General features: G+C 45.8%; 2 protein-coding genes across 2 annotated transcripts; both read right to left on the reverse strand.

Moving 5' to 3' along the window:
- Window positions 1-2,721: 2,721 nt before the first annotated feature.
- LOC123112221 (probable BRI1 kinase inhibitor 1) lies at window positions 2,722-3,992 on the reverse strand. The gene has a single exon (XM_044533156.1). It carries the CDS (start codon window positions 3,819-3,821, stop codon window positions 3,027-3,029), a length of 795 nt encoding a protein of 264 aa, XP_044389091.1. The 5' UTR covers window positions 3,822-3,992; the 3' UTR covers window positions 2,722-3,026.
- Window positions 3,993-11,043: 7,051 nt separating this feature from the next.
- Window positions 11,044-16,061, reverse strand: LOC123112220 (probable protein phosphatase 2C 69). Its single transcript, XM_044533155.1, has 9 exons — window positions 15,529-16,061; window positions 14,841-15,012; window positions 14,248-14,401; window positions 14,120-14,183; window positions 13,453-13,560; window positions 13,102-13,227; window positions 12,759-13,018; window positions 11,550-11,752; window positions 11,044-11,398 (listed from the first exon to the last, which is right to left on the reverse strand). The coding sequence occupies exons 1-9, from the start codon at window positions 15,715-15,717 to the stop codon at window positions 11,394-11,396; spliced, it is 1,281 nt and encodes a 426-aa protein (XP_044389090.1). The 5' UTR covers window positions 15,718-16,061; the 3' UTR covers window positions 11,044-11,393.
- Between the last annotated feature and the right edge of the window lie 323 nt (window positions 16,062-16,384).

Raw genomic sequence — 16,384 nt, forward strand, 5'->3', positions numbered from 1 at the left:
CTCCGAAACACGGAGTGACAAATCCTAATCTCAATCTATGCCAACCCAACAAACACCTTTGGAGACACCTGTAGAGCACCTTTATAATCACCCTTTTATGTTGTGACATTTGGTAGCACACAAAGTGTTCCTCCGGTATTTGGGAGTTGCATAATCTCATAGTCTGAGGAACTTGTATAAGTCATGAAGAAAGTAGTAGCAATGAAACTAACACGATCATAATGCTAAGCTAACGGATGGGTCATGTCCATCACATCATTCTCCTAATGATGTGATCCCGTTCATCAAATAACAACACATGTCTATGGTTAGGAAACATAACCATCTTTGATTAACGAGCTAGTCAAAGGGACTATATGTTTTGTCTATGTATACACACGTGTACTAAGTTTCCGGTTAATACAATTCTAGCATGAATAATAAACATTTATCATGAATTAAGGAAATAAATAATAACTTTATTATTGCCTCTAGGGCATATTTCCTTCATTAGTTGCGGGATGAAGCATTACGGAACGAGTAAATAGACTTGCCGGTAACGAGATTGAACTAGGTATGATGATACCGACGATCGAATCTGGGGCAAGTAACATATCAATGACAAAGGGAACAACGTATGTTGTTGTGCGGTTTGACCGATAAAGATCTTCGTAGAATATGTAGGAGCCAATATGAGCATCCAGGTTCCACTATTGGTTATTGATCGGAGATGTGTCTCGATCATGTCTACATAGTTCTCGAACCCGTAGGGTCCGCACGCTTAACGTTCGATGATGATTTGTATTATGAGTTATGTGTTTCTGATGACCGAAGTTTGTTTGGAGTCCCGGATGAGATCACGGACATGACGAGGAGTCTCGAAATGGTCAAGAGGTAACGATTGATATGTTGGAAGGTTATATATGGACACCGGCATGGTTCCGAAGAAGATCAGGGATTTTTTGGAGTACCGGGAGGTAACCGGACCCCTCCTCCCCCCCCCCCCCCCAGGGAAAGTTATTGGGCCTATTGGGCCATAGTGGAGGAGAGGAGGCAGGTCACGGGAGGCGGCCCCCCTCTTTCCTTCTCCCTCTCTCCCTTCCCCTTTCCCCTCTCCGTTGATTGGAAGGATGGGGGTCGAATCCTACTTGGACTAGGAGTCCAAGTAGGACTCCCCCCTTGGGCGCCCTCCTTGGCCGCCGGCCTCCTCCTCCCCCTCCTTTATATACGTGGCCAGGGGCACCCCAAAGGCACACCAAGAATTCTCTTAGCCGTGTGCGGTGCCCCCTTCCACAGTTTACTCCTCCGGTCATAACGTCGTAGTACTTAGGCGAAACCCTGCGCGGATCACATCATCAACACCGTCGCCACGCCCTCGTGCTGGCGGAACTCTTCCTCGACCCTCTACTGGATCAAGAGTTCGAGGGACGTCATCGAGCTGAACGTGTGCTGAACACGGAGATGCCGTACATTCGGTACTTGGGTCGGTTGGATCGTGAAGACGTTCAACTACATCAACCGCGTTAATCAATGTTTCCGCTTTCGGTCTACGCGGGTACGTGGACACACTCTCCCCTCTCGTTGCTCTGCATCTCCTATATAGATCTTGCGTGATCGTAGGAATTTTTTTAAAATTGCATGCTACGTTCCCCAACAAAGCATGCATGGTTGCGCACCACACAAGACGAACAAGAAGAATTAGAGTCACCTAAATATATTGTGATGAATGGCTGAGAAGCATGCTTTACTCAACAGTGGGCCTCATGATTTATAAGCGACCTTGTTTTATAGAAATCAAATTATGAGTTAACTCGCGTTTGGGTTTTCTATGTGAGCTATGCTTTTTTATGAATGCACATATGTAGTTGTTATCGTTGTTTTAGATTTAACCAGGGGTTGAGACATCTCCACTATCTCTACTCGACATTGTTTCCGTCTCATATTGCATCGCCGATATATTGCCAAGGTAATAAATTAACAGAACAAAACTCATACTCATTTTTGGCTTTTCATCAATTTTTTAAAATACTCACTCTAAACAATATCTCTTCCAATAAAATTCTTTATCACCAACTTATACTATGTTTCATAACTTTCTCATGATCTTAAACATCAAATTATTTGTCGACAGTTCCCTCAGCAACGTGCACCGTATCATCTAGTTAGTCAAAATAACCGAACGGGCAAGGCTACTTCTACCCTTGCGGTCGTGCCAAGAGAAAGACATCGGATCGGCTTAAAAGGGAAGGACCGAGTACCAACGAAAGCTGGATGGACGTGCGACGGTACGTTGTACACCCACTACTGAGCTTGGCTCCACTCGTGCACTTGCATTCTCATGTGGACAGTTTGTATGAATTTGTATCTAGGCTGGCTGTGGCTGGTGATGTGGATCAGTGTATGTGGCCACTGGTGGTGGCCTGGTTAGATCGAATGAGTTGCGGATCAAGTTTAAGATGTGAGTTATTTTACCCCCCAAAAGGAAAAAAAAAGATTAAGAATTGAGTTACTACCAGGCTATCAGGATCTAGAAACGGTCAGCATCATCAACTATTCAACCGGTCAATGAAAACCGACGGGAAGATGACCTCAGCCGGTGTTGATTTACCGGCCACTCCAATCTCCAAATGACAAGAAGATTTATTTTTTTCCCGGTCAATTAGATCACATACACAAGTAGGAGTAATAAGCTTCCCACGGAAGTATTAGTGAGAAAAATCTTGCAAAGACATAGTACATGCTCACTACCTATTTTACTCGCACACAAAAAAAATGCTCATTACCTATTTTGCCTATTTTCCATAGTAATATTGTTTACATCTTTGCAGTCGCAAGCAAGAAAATCTGAGATGGAAGTACTATATGGAACAGAGTGAAGTTCACATCCGCGACCTGTCCACCGAGAACTTCTGATTCGGAAGCAATACGCACGCATGGCGATCGTCGGGAGGGTGCAAGGCCGCACACCACGCCACGCCACGCCACTACCCTACCATTCACACTAGCCTGGCTGTGCCCCGGCCGGCCCCGGCAGTCTAGTCTACGTACTACTGCTTGGCCACGGCGATGGAGTTCTTGCAGTGCGCGATGGCGGCCTGGATGGCGCTCTGCAGCTCCTCCATCGTGCTCTCCTCCGACGACGTCGACACCTTCACCAGCGACCCGCCCACCGACAGGTGACCGCTGTTCACCGGAGACGCACGCAGCGACGCCGGCGCCGACGACAGCTGCCCGCGCCGCTGCCTCCACCGCTCGCGCTCCATCGTCGCGGCGGCGCCCGGCCCGCTCACCGAGAACGTGTGCGGCCTCCGCCGCTGCCCCCGCCTGTCCCGCTCGCCGTGCCTGGAGAAGGAGGCGAGCAGCTGCTCCACCAGCGACGCCATGTACTTCTTCACCCGCTGGCCCACCTCCAGCGGCCCTCTCTTCCCCTTCACCTTCTTCCTGTCCTCCTCGGCCTTGCCGGCCGTGTCGTCTCTGCCCTCGCCTGATCTCCACGCGCCGCCGAGGCCGGGAAAGAAAGGCGACGCCCTGGCCTTGGCCCTGTCCCTGTCATCGCTGCTGCAGCTGCTGTGGCTCGTGGCTTGACGATGGTTGGCTTTGGCGTAGTTGTTATGGCTGATGTCGCTGCCGACGCGGCCGATGGGTCTCCTGGACATGTCGACGGCGGCCGGAAGCGGAAGGACGCGGGGGTGGACGTGAGAAGGTGGAGGCGATGGAGGGAACGGAGAGAAGGAGAAGGAGAAGTCGAGGGAGGGCGAGGAGGATAGCGGTGGCCGTGGTGGTGGGGAAGGCGCGGTTGGCATGAACAGAGGAGGAGGCGACCGTGGCCGCGGCGCGTCCATGGCTTTGAGCTGCAGGGTTTGTGCTTGCGCGCGCGGGCGCGTGGTGGTAGGCAGGCAGGTTAGGTCGTCGGCAGCTTTGTGGGGGACGCAGCATGGCACGCACAAAAGAGCTGAACGAGAAACCTGTAAGGTGAAGAAGGTAAGCACAGACAAACAACAGGTGAAGAAGATTAGTACTGCTAAGGAGCAAGCTGATGAAGTGAGAAATGTAGATATGGACTAGTATTTAAGTCGGAAAGTAACGTAAACAGGGACATATTTGACACCATGATCAAAGAAACGGTCAGCTTTGACTTGTTGAGTACTCCCTCCATCCGAAAAATACTTATCGAAGAAATTGATGCATCTAGATGTATCTATTTTACGGACAAGTATTTCGGACGAAGGGACTATGTTTATTTCTATCAAGGAATATTCGGTCGCTTGCTTTTAAATGCCACGACCTTGCCGGCCTGCCCTGGTTTTCTTCATCCTTCCCTCTTTTAGGCCTCCTCTTCCTTTTTCCTCATTCCTCCTCTCCTTCTTCCTCTCTCAATGTCATCCATCGCCCTACTCGTTTCTCCTCCTCCTATTTCATCACCGCAAATCCACCCCCGTAACCACTACCAAAACAACCAGATCACCGCCTACTTCCAGTACCAAGTCAGGGCATCGACGTACAACGATAGATCCTAAGCATAGAAAATGCTTATCACTCGCACTGGTAACATAGACCTCGCCTGTTGTCTCCATCGCCTTGTTGGTCTCGAGATCAACCCTCCCTTTTTTTTAACCCTCATCCCTCTTCTCCTCCTTCCTCCGCCAATGGCGTCCATCGCCTCATTGTCACCCATCACCACTACCAAGACCCACCGCATCATGTACCTACTTCTGATACCAAGTCAGGCCGCTAATGTACCCCGATAGATTTGATCTCTATGCCTGGAAAGGTGTCCGTTTAGTGCCAATACATGTAGACTTCGTTGATGTCATTATCGCCATTGCCTTGTTGGCCCCGAGATTAACCTTACGCTTTCTTTTCTTTTCCTTTTAACCCTCAACACTCTTCTCCTCCTTCCTCCATCAATGTCGTCCATCGCTGCATTGGCACCTATCACCACTACCAAGAAACATTGCATCATCAACCACTTTCGCTACCAAGTTGGGGCGCTACCCTGATAGATCCGATCTCTAAGCCTTGAAAGGTGCCAGAAAGCCTTGAAAGGTGTTTATTACCCGTCTAGTGTCGGTATATGTAGAACATCATTATCGTCATCTCCTTTCCGGCACTAAGATTAGTCCTGACCATCCCGAATTTCCTCCCTCTTGATTCCTCCTCCTCTTTCCTTTTTTGTCCTCTCTTCTTTCTCAATGGAGCCTTAACTAGTCTGAAACGACCCGTTGCCACCCTCAGACTTGAATGTATTTGATGAAAGGAATTTATTGGCATATTGTTTCTCCTTTAATAATTGGTTGTCATATATAACCTTAATATTGGCAGGGGTTCATTACTCCATTTACTAAACTCCAAATATGGGCACAAGGCATTAGGAAAAACTCTAAATCTTAAATGGGAACATAGGTGGACTATTCTTAGGTTCCGGTTGTAATGTAATGGATTACAGTAATATCATTTTCAATATGGTTCCCCATGTTTTAATGTTTGATTGGCCTTTCCTCCCTATTTTTGTGGGAAATTTTGTATACACAAAATTATAAAATAACAAAGCTTCATAGTTTAGCAAACCCACTTCGAGTTAGACTACTCATAGTGGGAGTAACATAGGTAGTAGCATGCATGCCACATAGGTAAAAAAAATGATAACATGCCTAGTAATTAAAGATGAGAACACATATGAACTAACATAATATGTTACGATCACATAGCGTTTCCCAATAAAAATGACTATAAAGTAATAATAAACTAAAGTATCTACGTTATCACACTTATGACACTACCCACTATACCTAAGTACTACCTCCGTCCTGGTTTATTGGTCCTATTTGTATTTGTGCCAAAATTTGACCATAGACCTAACTTATAAAATTTTAATGCATGTCATCAAAAATTATATCGTTGGATTCGTATTTGAACATAGTTTCTAATGATACTATTTTTTATGACATGCACTAACATTTTGTTAATTAAACCCATGGTCAAAGTTTGGCATGAAATACTACGGGGACCAATAAATCAGGACGGAGGTAGTAGTAACATACTAGCCACCATGACCAACCTTAGTGTAACAGTAGATTAAGGTATCATCTGCCTATGTTGTGGGGCTAATTAACTAACTTCCTATTTTCATACCCAATTCTCCCACCATTTGATAGACTAATAGATTCATCCCAACGTGCTCAACAAGTTGAGTCCTAACTAGGCTTAGTTGACTAAGATTACTGGGACCCTGACTTCACGGGACTTTATGGCTTATAGTAAACTTCAAAAGTGCCTAATTTCATTTGCTTTGGTATTTTTGCTAGTATTTTGATTGAGTGGATATATATATATATATATATATATATATATATATATATATATATATATATATATATATATATATATACATATGCAATTGCTCCCTTCGAATTAAAGTCTTGCTCACTACACCGACACGTCTAAAGTAGTGTGCTAAAACGCCATACATATGCAGTCCTCATTGATTGTCCGAACCTGTAAGATGAACAGTAGAGAGCCGCAATCTGGGATGACACGCTATGTACCATTTGGTGATAATTCGACATGCCCCACGCCAATCGGGCCGCTCGACCGGTGGCGCGTTCAATGTGCTCCGCCGTATCTTGACATGTACACGTACCTGTAGCTCCATACGGACCATCACGACGCATGCAGTGCCCCCAGACCGAAGCAATCCGAGCTGTCCATGCATGCATGATTATAACCCGCCACCAGTGCATGCAGTTCCGTCTCTCCCGCCTAAAATAAACCAGCAGGACGACAAACGCCGCACTGCCCGCGTTTCACAAGCCGCTCGTCCGCGCGCGCCACTGTTGATGCACCATGCAGAGCCAGCCAGGAGCACGCCTGCAATCAGAGTCCAGCCCGGGGATACATGCCACTGCTCGATCAACAGGGTTAAATAAAACGGAGCCAGCAGCTCACATGCACGCATGAGTGCGTGCATGGTGAAGATTGATGCTTTTGTTTTTGGACCGCGTACGTCGCGTTGCACCGCGCGTATGCACGCATGATTGGGACAAGGATGGCGTCCACTGACGTACGGGCCCCTTCCCCTTTTGGGTTCTTCCTCCTGTCCCTGCCCCCAACCAGCTCCCCTGAGAGCGAGAGCAATTCCAAGCGCGACGCGTTCGATCTCACAGGTGGCACGGCAGGCACACGTAAACGTCGCCGGTAAAGCGATGTGCGCCGTACTGCCGTCGCTTCTGATGTTCGTATCGAACGGAGAGAGAGCTGTGACGCACTTCGCCTCCTTAATTATGTTTACTTAACTACTATACTTGCTCGGTCGACAATCATTTCCCGTGAGATCTACGCGTCTAATAAGCTCTTCGACGCTTCGATCCGAACAAGCAGAGGAGCGACCCACACGTGGCCGGCGGCAGGGCGTTCGCCGGAGCGGGTCAAGGAGGACCAGCTCAGCTCGGCGGCGCACCCGGCCGGCCGGCTCCACCCTCACATGACACGGCAACGATTCCTGGCGTCGCCTTCACAGTTTGAACGGGGCCGGGCCGGGCACCGAACCAGCTGGTCCACAGGTGCAGGGTGGTACCGGCGGCGCTCCATCAGACCAGTAGTGGCGCCGTCTAATTTGTTGTTAGTGGTAGTGGTACAATTAGGCGTCCATAAGCTCAAGGACTAAGGAGGGTGTCGCGTGCAGATCCCAGTAGGTGAGCTGTTGTATTGGCGGGTGCTGTAGCATGCAGTCGGTTGCCCCGTCCTTGTGCTTGGTCACTCGCTTTCCCGGGCTTTGGCACGTTGATTTGCTAATCAGAGGAGACAAAGATGGACTTGCCAAGTGACAATGTCTGGGAAGAGTGCACAATCTGCCCAAAGATTCGTTGCCCCGGACCATCTTGTCTCGAGCAATGCTAATCATACCAGACTCGGTATCTCAGAGGTGCTCGTAGGGTAGGGTTATATGTATGCGTACGCGTTTATAAGGGTGAGTATATGTGCATGTATGTTGGTGTCCATAACTTACTGTGTTCAGAGTAGGTGAAAGATAATGGGGAAGAGGACACATCAACATGTAGATTTAGTTTGTAACAAAATTGGCCGTAAGCCTAAGAGCATCTCTAGGGAATTCCCTGTTCTAGAAGTTTAAAACTCATTCCCTATATTAAAAAGTCAAAAGAAAAATAAACGTTTTCTCAGCTAGCAGATCGCCTAAAACTTAACCCCTTAAAAATATGCACTTTCACCTTCATCCAACCGCTTCCAAACTTACCACAACATGTTAGTGCAATACATAAGAGTTGAAGAACACACAATTCAACTAGATAGCAATTTTTTTAATATTCTCAAACATAACCATACAAATTCAAATACAACAGACGGTCCAATTGAACTAAAAATCCAAATAAACATGATAAAAAAAGCACAAGAATCAAGTGTTGTGAAGGCAAAAATGGTGGTCACTACTCGATAAGATATTTTTGAAGTCAGTTGTGAGTTTGATGGTTCTCGATCCATCGGGGTTCTTGGAGGAAGGCTTCGATTATGTTTGGCTTATGTTCTTGCTCCACTGGGTGTCTATTAAAGAGATACCAAAGTCATGGCAGTCCTTTCTCTCATCCTTGATGATCATGTTGTGCAAGGTAAAACATGTTGTCATGATGTTCTACAAGGTCTCAGGCTTCCAATACTCAGAAGGTCCACGGACAATCACAATGCATCGTTGAAGCACAACAACGGCTCTCTAAACATCATTTCTAACATATTCTTGCATAGTTGCAAAGTGAGATTTCATGTTGTCTTTAAAACGGTGGACTATCTTAAAACATGTGGCCAATGCAGGATAGTTGCAATGTGTTTTTTTTGTAGTTTGGGTTTTCAAAACGTTTTATCTCTTGAACCGTCATCCAAATCACGAACCATTTTCACCATTGCGTTTCTCGCGTTGAGATTTTTCAAACTAGATCCCATGTTGATAGGTTTCGACGAACTTTTTTTCCAGGCGAATATGTGCTTCCAACTAGTAGTAACTTGTGCTTCACGCGGAAGTACATTTGTGCTTCACTTTGTGGTAACACAGTTTATCACACAACATAGTTGTGTTTCACACGGTAAAAAAATAAAACAAAAACAAACGACAAAAAACCGATGAGAAAAAAGAAAAAGAAAAAGGAAATCCATAAAAAATCACAGAAGCACATTATAGTTTGTGCTTCACCGTCAAGCACAACTGTGTTTTTCATGAGGAAGCGTAACTCTGCTTCACGAGCAAGCACGTACTTTTCACGAGCAAGCTAGGCCTAATAATCCTTAAAAAGTCATGCTCTAAGATTGTTTTGTTTATCTTTGACTGCACCGTCATCTCAGCCCTCCTCAGGGACGAATCCAAGGGGGGACGAGGGGGGGCTAGACCCCCCCTGACAAACTTGTTTCACCTCATTAGCGATTAGGCAGGCTGGTATTTAGGCAGTGTTTTGACTCGATTTTCCTCAATTCGCCCCCCCTGTCCGGCTGTCGCGCATAACCACGTGAAACCCCCAGGGCCGGCCTAGCCCATGTACACTACATAGCAGATCAAAACCAAGAAAAAAGAAAAGGCCCACCATCGAAGAGAAAAGGGGCCAGGGTCCATTGGTCGTGGGACTTGCGGCTGCAGCAGCACGTACACAACCGCTTTGATTCTCTGCTGTTGCGATCGTCACGATTTTAGCGCCGCCAATCTTCCTAACTGTCGTGCGATCCAATCTCCACCCACCGCTCGCCGTAGTAGAGCCTGCCGTCGCGGCCGGCAAAGCTGTCCGCCAAGGAGAGGAGCACGGCACCTGCACCTGCATGATCTTCAATTTGTTCAAATTTGTGTGGTTGTGCCATACAGAAACTACAAACATCAGAAATAAATTACAACATATTGGCTGCCCTTATATTTTTATACTCGTGTATAGATAAGACGAGGAAGAGAAACTGAAAAATGTTTGCCAAGAGCATTTGCGTCCAACTGTCCAACCCTATAGACCCCAATCGATCATTCCTGTCAGCCAGTAAGGAGATTATGAAAAGCACCACCACCATGAGCGACCACGGAGACGACGATGCACGCCATTCTCAATAGTTAACCTTAGCTTCAAATCTCTGTTTTTTGCTGGTTAATATGAAGATAATTAATTGATTGACATGAGAATCAGAGTTGGTCAATTCAACATAGTACCGTCGGCCAAATTATGTAATATAACTAATTTAGATACTTTTTTGTCAAAGATGAATACTTTCATAATAATTTTGTAGTCTTTAGCTGTTTACACTAACGAAAATACGAGTCCGGGATTATGTTTCTTTGCACACTTTAAAGTTCTGAGTGATCATCCGATGCCCATCAGTCTATAAGAGCTCTAGTCTGAAACTCGCCCCCCCTATGTCAAATTCCTGGCTCCGTCCCTGGCCCTCCTCACCTGATTCCACTCTGCCCTTCTTCTCTCCAGCGGCAACCAACACTTTCCTTAGAGCAGCTCTAATAGGTGCCCTATTTAGGGCATCAAAGTTGGCTTGGAGCAAAATTTGCAACACCAAAATGTTCATCACCAATAAAAAATGATGCCCTAAAACTAGGGCTCCTGGTGGAGCAACATAGTGATGTAAAACACATGTTTTCTTGTGGTCTCGCATGGTCCCAGCTGCCCTAAAAAGTTCACTACAGCCACCCAAGTATATATTGCAACTGCACTATTCTTGGAGTGTTTTTTTTTTTGCATATAGGGCACCTATTGGTGCAGTGTTTTTGCCCCCTCGTGATGTAAAAAGTGAGTATGCCCTATTTTTTGGCAACTGTTGAAGATGCTCTTACACATGTTAACTCCTTAAAAAAAGAACAATCCGCCACCTGGACGTTCTCCCTACCCGCGGCTACCGCCAGTCACAAGATCACATCGCACCACATCACCTCTAAAACCCTTGGCCATTTCCTCGCATGTGGTATCTCTTAATCAAATGTTAAAACTACTTCACATTCACATCAATACTTCTAGAACAAAAAGTATATCTTATCAAATCGATTTCAGAAGAAAAGGAAATGCACAGATAAGCTTAAAGCAATCAATGAATCACCAAACTTTTTCTTGTTCTCAACCACCGTGATTCAACTCATCTACAAAAAGAATGTTAGTGATCCTTTAGACCCCTATACAGTCAAGCTAAAATTCTAACGGCTATGCTTTGCTCATTTGAAAAGGGTCACCTTTTCCATGTCGGTGCGACTGATCAATGAATTTCCAACCTAACTTGTCAAGAATACTTTGTATTGCTTGACTAGAGTGGTCAATGTACAAAAAGAAATATGTGGTCAACTGACTAATGTTCCTGGTAAAGAAAACAAAGGAATGTCTATCAAAGAATGGTTTCAGAAATTAGGCCTGCCCCACGTGACTGAAGGCATCTGCGGTCGACTAATCTGAAACACAAATAGAACCAAAGAACAAATTAGCAGGTTACAAAATAGCTGTCAATATCTACTAGTGATAAAAACGATGTGTATTTCTTCGAGAAAAGGCACTGCATATAGTTTAGATAACCAAGATAGCTGATGAGATCGTTAATCGTACCTATTGGACGCCTTTTACCCTCCATTGCTTTCTTCTTTTCATGACAGCTTTGGCAGAGGAAAGGGCCTTGCCAACCTTGCATTTTTTCCTGTTGCAGTGGGTTAGCATGTATGGAAATCCCCTGACCAGATTTCAGTCTAAACTGGCAAATCGCACAGCTGGAGGGTTCAAACATGTTCCGAAGTGCGTATCCTGTACTAAGCCTACAAGGAACAAGCAAAACAGAAAGCAAAATCATAATATGAAAAACTATTAGTACTTGTTACAAGCAAGACGTATTCACATTACAGCATGGAGTATCCGTTTAGTGAAATGCTTAGAATCACCTCGTAAACTTGAGCAAAGAAAATGCTAACTTCTATAACCCCAATAAGAATTTAACTATCAACTGTAGTTGCTAGTGCGTTCCTGTTTATCTCAGAGCTGAAGAGCTGCACTGCATTGATGTCAGTCTGAAACTGCAGCTGCATAACTAACAAGTAACCATCCCATCTAATATATGCACTCTGAATTTTAGTCATCTATTGAGCACTTTTAGCTTCACTGCTAAGCTAGCACGAGTGATTGATACTACGCTATGCCACTCATACACATCAACCATGTCTGTCTGGCTTGATCGAGGACATCAATATGTAGATGACCAGAGAAAAGAAGAGGGTTCAATGTAGTGGAGATTGGAAAAGGAAACAGCAGATAAATTGAGCATTAAAATGAAAATATGCAATGGAACATAAATGCGCTGCATGGCTGACACCATCAATCAGCAATGCCAACTCATCTGCTGTTTCCAGTAATTCAGTTCCTACTATCAGCAGACAGCAATATCAGCTTGTTGCCCATATGAGACAAGATATAGGTAACTGGAGAAGCTACAAATCCAAGACTAATAAGCCTACGTAGCTTTCAGTGGCATCTAATATGTTACAGATCTACAGTGCTATATTGATGCTTTTAAGGCCATCAAATCGAGAAAACTCAGGCCATCAGAATCACCAGACAAAAATGACGACTAATTAAAATATGATTTACCTGAGCATTCGGTTAATTTCAAGTTGGTGTATATACTAGTGTACATGTCTGACAACACAATGGACAATCCTAATGCTGTACAATGGAATATTTATGTTCTTTTCTCTTAGAACTGTTATCCAGCTCCTAGCTGGTACCCCAAGTGAAAAAAGGTCTAGAATGTTGGTTAACAGAATATACCTTCGTGAAAGCATGGCAGACCCGTCCTCAAATATTTCTTCCACCACATCCGGCTCAGCATATTCTCTATCTATTTTGAAAGATGCATCTGAATTTTTTCGGCGGAACATGTTATTTTTCAGATCAACGCGGAACATATTATTGAGCACGGTTTTTCCCTGCCACTTTGTTGGAGGACTAGGAGCTAGTTTTTCTGGAGGTAGTATGTCCACCACGATGCAGGTAGTATCATCTCGTAGTCCTCGAGGTAGGGTTGCTTCCTTCAGATAAGAAAATATATCACGAAATGAGGGGCCAGAAGTTTGAGTCTATTAACCAATGGAAATGATTGTAAATTAGTTACATTAACAATTCGATTGGCAGCTATATCGGATGGGTATCCACGAGAACATTCAAGAGCCATTTCAAAAGTCAAATCATCCCAGACACCATCACTTGCAATGATAATTCTGCCTCCAGCATTGGATAGCTGCAACAAAAATGCAATAGAAAATCAAAATAGTGTCACAGCAAAGAGCGAACTATGCTCTGCAGTGGTGAGACGTAGAATCACACCATGAACTACAGATGTTGTGGAATATTATAGAAGAGGTCATCTTAAAGGAAATCTGATGATAAATAGGCACCCAAACAAAAACATTTGTGAAAATAAAAAAGAGATATGTGGTGCAGAAGAATTTTCATATGAGCAAACCTTCACTTGCTTCACATGAGGAACAGGGATGATGCATTCACCAACATCCATATCCCCGATTGATCTAGATAGGCACAAACCACCTGGCCAGCATCTTAAAGGACCAACCTGAAAAGGTACATGATAAATTTCAATAACAGAAATGATTATAACAAGCAAAACAAACAGTGACCAGATTATCCAATAAAAGAGTAGATCAAACAAACATAAGAATTGAGTTAGACATTGATGATACAATGGATGTAAGATGAACATTCTCTAAATTAAACAAATTTGGAATACAAACACGGTAGAGTTTTACACGCATACCAAAGTATTCAATACTCATCAATCCCCACGCAAAATACAGAGAGGGAACAACAACAGGAGTTGTTAAATAAAATCTGCAGGGTGCAGCCAAAAATAGGAATTACCTTATGGCTGAAAAACCAGCAGCACAAGAAATTTAGTCCATCATATCATAAGCTAAGATATTGTTTGGTAGGCACTTAATTTAACAGTGATGTCAGGTGCACGTACAACACAACATATTTGAGAATTAAGAAACAGATGGTTAGCAGGTTACTGCAGAAAATGAGAACTATCAGATTGGTAACATGTAACACCATGCATCCACACCGCAAATCCCAACTCAAGAGCACAACAGATTAAAGGTAAAGAGACGAACCTCTGGACCACCAACTACATTCAGTTTTCCAACCTTGCTTCCCCATGCAGTTACACGTTCCACCCTGTAAAATGAACAGGTCAGGAACTGCACAGTTCTCAACAAATTACCTCAAAGGCAGAACTTACTCATCTCGGTTGGAGTCGAAGCGATGATCAGCTGACAAATGGTATAGTGAACCATCAGCTGACTCTAGTATGCAGCGCGAATCACCGACTGATGCTACTGTTACAACCCACTCGTCTATTATCACAAATGTCACAGTTGTACCAGAACTTTCAGCTGAAACAGCAAAAAGACTGTTTCAGAAGATAATAGAGATGCATCACTTGAGGTGTTAAGGAAGACAAATTAAACAAAAACACGATTGTCTCAACCACGCGGCCTAGCACTACAGTTAACTCAAGAACATATCTGATGGTGTAAATATCTAATCAACCAACTAGAATGACTATGAATGGTTCATACAGCTTTACTTCGTCCTTGACAACAAACAAAGTGCTAAGTCCCTGCTTGGAACACATGAATTCCACAGGATGACAGGAATAGTTCGATTGCCATAAGGATCAGGAACATTTCCAAGTTCACAAGATGGCCTAAATAAACAGTAACAGCATGTGCACTAACGAACAGTCATATGAAAAACTACAGTGTATGCCTATTTTCTCAAGGAACTGGAAACTTTACATCAACAAGGTAAACAAGGATAGGCCTGATTTACCTGCTGCTTGCAAATCTTTATCTGTCTTGACAAATGCTGCAACGAGTGAACGTGGGAGCACTGCAAGCCACTCATCCCTGGTCAAACCTGAAGGGGTAGCACGCAGGACATTGTTCAGCAGATTGTTCTTCGCGTATATGGCCGCTCCAGATCCATGGTGGCCATCAAACAGCTATAAACATGTGAGACAGTAATCAGTGGTCAGTGATCAATCAACAGAAACACACCACCCCGATTAAAAAATGACCAGCCAGGCCACTAAATAAATCAAATGATGGCACCGGTCAACCTGACAATAAGATTAAGACACGAGATCATTTGGATCAAAGGTAATATTTCGTTCCTAGTATGTTTTTTACTACAAGTAATTTTTCATACGTAGCAGGCTCCCAACACTCTTTCTTGGTCATGAACTAGCAGCCTACGTGCAGACGACCAACAAATATTCTGAACCCTACCAAAAAGGCATGGCAGCTCCGCCAAACGCGACAGAGAAAAACATGCTGGGTGGGTGTCAATCATGTACAGGAGGCTGAAGGAGTGGCCTCCATGTCGCACAGTTCCGGGCGGGTATTCTAGAACCTTCTGTCTCTTTTCTTCCCGGGTATTCTAGAACCTTCTCGAGAGACAGGCATGGGCATGGGCAGGGGCAGGGGAAGGGGGCGCGGGGGGGGGGGCAATGCAGTACCGCGAAGACGGAGAAGGAGGTGGAGGGGTCGCCGGCGACGCGCTGGCCGGCGTCGGCGAGGAGCAGCGTGACGTCCTCGCCCTTGCGGCTGCGGCTGGCCTCCCCGCAGAGCACGTCGGGGCGCTCCATCCGCTCGCTCGTGACCTCCCGCCGCAGCAGCACGCCGAGCGGCACCGCCGCCATCGCCATGGCGCCGCCGCACCGATCGCCCGCCTCCCCCCAAACCCTCCTCCTCCCCCTGCTCCTCCCAGGAAGAGCCGCTCAATCCAACGGCTCGCCCCCCACGCTTCGCCCCCGTAACGGAAAGAGGGAGGAAAAAATCCACGCGGAATGGCGCCGCTGGTGGGCCGCGCGCGATCGTGGGCGCCACGCGGAAGGGAGCGATCGAGGGAGGGAAGGGAGGGAAGAGGGACGAATGCGTTGCGATTTTATCGGGGCGGAGACGCGCAGTGCGGTTATGACTTGACTCGTGCCAGCTCTGTTTTGTTTCCGCTCCGTTAGTTTTCCGTTTCTGCTCTGCTGCGTGCCTGCGTCCCTCTCTTGTTCCGGCCCAGGTGCGTGCGAGCTGGATGCGTGCGTGGACGGGTGGGGCCGGGGGGTCTGAGAACCCGAGAGGCGGCCGGCCCGGCCGGCCGGGCGCTGTCGCTTGCTCGGCCTCGATCGGACGGTGGCGCGGGTTTTGACGGGGTCAGGTGAAGATGCACGTGCGGAGCGGCGCCGGCGAGAGGGGAGGTGGTGGCCAGCGTGGCCGGCGAAAGGACCTCAACTGTTTTCTCCTTCTTATTATTGGGAACGTTTACCATCACCCCAAACGAATCGCAACGGCCGCGTCTGTCACCTTGTTTTTTTACTGGTA

The sequence above is a fragment of the Triticum aestivum genome, chromosome 5B, assembly GCF_018294505.1.
Source record: "Triticum aestivum cultivar Chinese Spring chromosome 5B, IWGSC CS RefSeq v2.1, whole genome shotgun sequence".
Classification (NCBI taxonomy): domain Eukaryota; kingdom Viridiplantae; phylum Streptophyta; class Magnoliopsida; order Poales; family Poaceae; genus Triticum; species Triticum aestivum.